The sequence below is a fragment of the Olea europaea genome, unplaced genomic scaffold (genome assembly GCF_002742605.1).
Source record: "Olea europaea var. sylvestris unplaced genomic scaffold, O_europaea_v1 scaffold10057, whole genome shotgun sequence".
Lineage (NCBI taxonomy): Eukaryota > Viridiplantae > Streptophyta > Magnoliopsida > Lamiales > Oleaceae > Olea > Olea europaea.
Window position 1 is genome coordinate 1 of NW_019227376.1, and position 1740 is coordinate 1740.

The 1740-nt window shown below is 35.9% G+C and overlaps 1 protein-coding gene across 1 annotated transcript; it reads left to right on the plus strand.

Moving 5' to 3' along the window:
* The first annotated feature begins 378 nt into the window (after positions 1-378).
* On the plus strand, positions 379-1410 carry LOC111372524 (tetraketide alpha-pyrone reductase 1-like). The gene is made up of 2 exons (XM_022994872.1): positions 379-643; positions 872-1410. Exons 1-2 carry the CDS (start codon positions 468-470, stop codon positions 1005-1007), a joined length of 312 nt encoding a protein of 103 aa, XP_022850640.1. The 5' UTR covers positions 379-467; the 3' UTR covers positions 1008-1410.
* The last annotated feature ends 330 nt before the right edge of the window (positions 1411-1740 follow it).

Here is a 1740-nt window from a genome sequence, read left to right on the forward strand (position 1 = left end):
CTGTTTACATCCTCAAATCCACCAGGTGCCATTAACTGTACACTAGAAGTCACATTAATGAATGAAATTAAACCTCAAATCTGTAAATGCATTAGGTTTCATGACTTCATTAGCCTCCCTTTTTTAACATACTTCAGTGGATCCAATGAAGATTAGTCCAGTGGTCAACTGGAGCATGTTGCAAGTTGTCGTGGTATTTAGGTTTTCCATGGGTTTATGGGCATAAGATTATGTGCTTCTTTGAGTTATCAAAGTTATCCGATCATTTCTACTCCCCATGCATTGAAATGACTGGTCTATCCAATATTTCACTTACATAATATTTATGTTTGGAAAAAGGCCCCAGGGGCCTGTAATACCGGCTCTCTCTCTCTCTCTCTTTCCGTAAAAAGATAAAGGTTCCACCTGTTCAATCATTTGAAATATTGCTTTTTTAACTTCTTGTTCATCTAGAAGGATACGAGGAAATGGAAAACAGAACCTGGTATGTAGTTGACGTACGAGATGTAGCTGAAGCACTAAATTTGGTATATGAGAAACCCGAAGCTGAAGGTAGATACATTTGTTCTGCTCACGTGGTCAAAACTAAAGATATTGCAGAAAAACTAAGACAAATCTATCCCAACTATAAATATCCCAAGCGGTGAGTATATATTTTCATCATTTAATTACTTCCAAAAGGTCTTCCTGTCAAGAATTAGTTTGTCACTTGTAATTTTTAGCAATAAACTTTTAATAGTGCCAGATTATTGTTACACATTTTTAAGTTCTAACCCATCACTTGCTGTGTAAATCCATCAGACTAGCACAGCTTGTCCTGGGTTGAAATTTTTTTCGCGATTCTGCTTTCTATGACCCCTTCTTGTTGCAGTTTTAAAGAGGGATCTGAAGCAGAAAATCTCATCATTTCAGAAAAATTGCAAAGGCTGGGTTTGAAATATAAGGCACTGGAAGAAACTCTTGTTGATTCTGTTGAGAGCTACAAACAGGCTGGACTTCTGGATTGAAGCCATCAAATATTCCCAGACTTGTCCTTCTGGTCATCAGAACAATTATAAGTTGTTGCTATGATATTTACATCCCTTAGTAGTTAAACATATAGCAATGAATAATGCTGTGTGGACAAGAGAGGTTTCATAGAACCCCTCCAAAATGCACACAAGCAGGTGGGCCCCCCATGTGGGACCCACCTCATAGATAATTCAAAAACCCCCCCTCCACCTGCCGTGTGTCTTCTGGAGGGGTTTTGTGAAACCATTCTGTACACATAGTATTATTCTATAGCAAACTCCAGCTTGCTGTTTAGCGGGAAGTTGTACTAATGATGTGAAATTTGAATAATATGTTAATGTGCTTGTAAGGCCACAAGTATAGGAAGTAAAGCCATGTAGATAGGGTCGGTTCTGTGATTGTCAGGGCTCGAGGCAAAGCATATAAATTAGGCCCCCTCCCGAAATCAACATAAATGTAATGGTGTATTATACAACTTATTGCTAACTTAAAATTTAACGTTAAAACAACAAACATATATATTATATAAAAAATTTATATTATCAAATAACAAAACCAAAATATTTCAAATAATTAGTTAAATATTATTCGTCTAAAAGGCAAAAACATTAATAAAATCTGAATAGTTTAGCTATTCAACTATTTCTTTCTCTATTGATAATATGGCCAATCCATTCTTTCTTCTGAAATAGTTGATCGTACAATAATCAATCATATAAGCCAACCAAA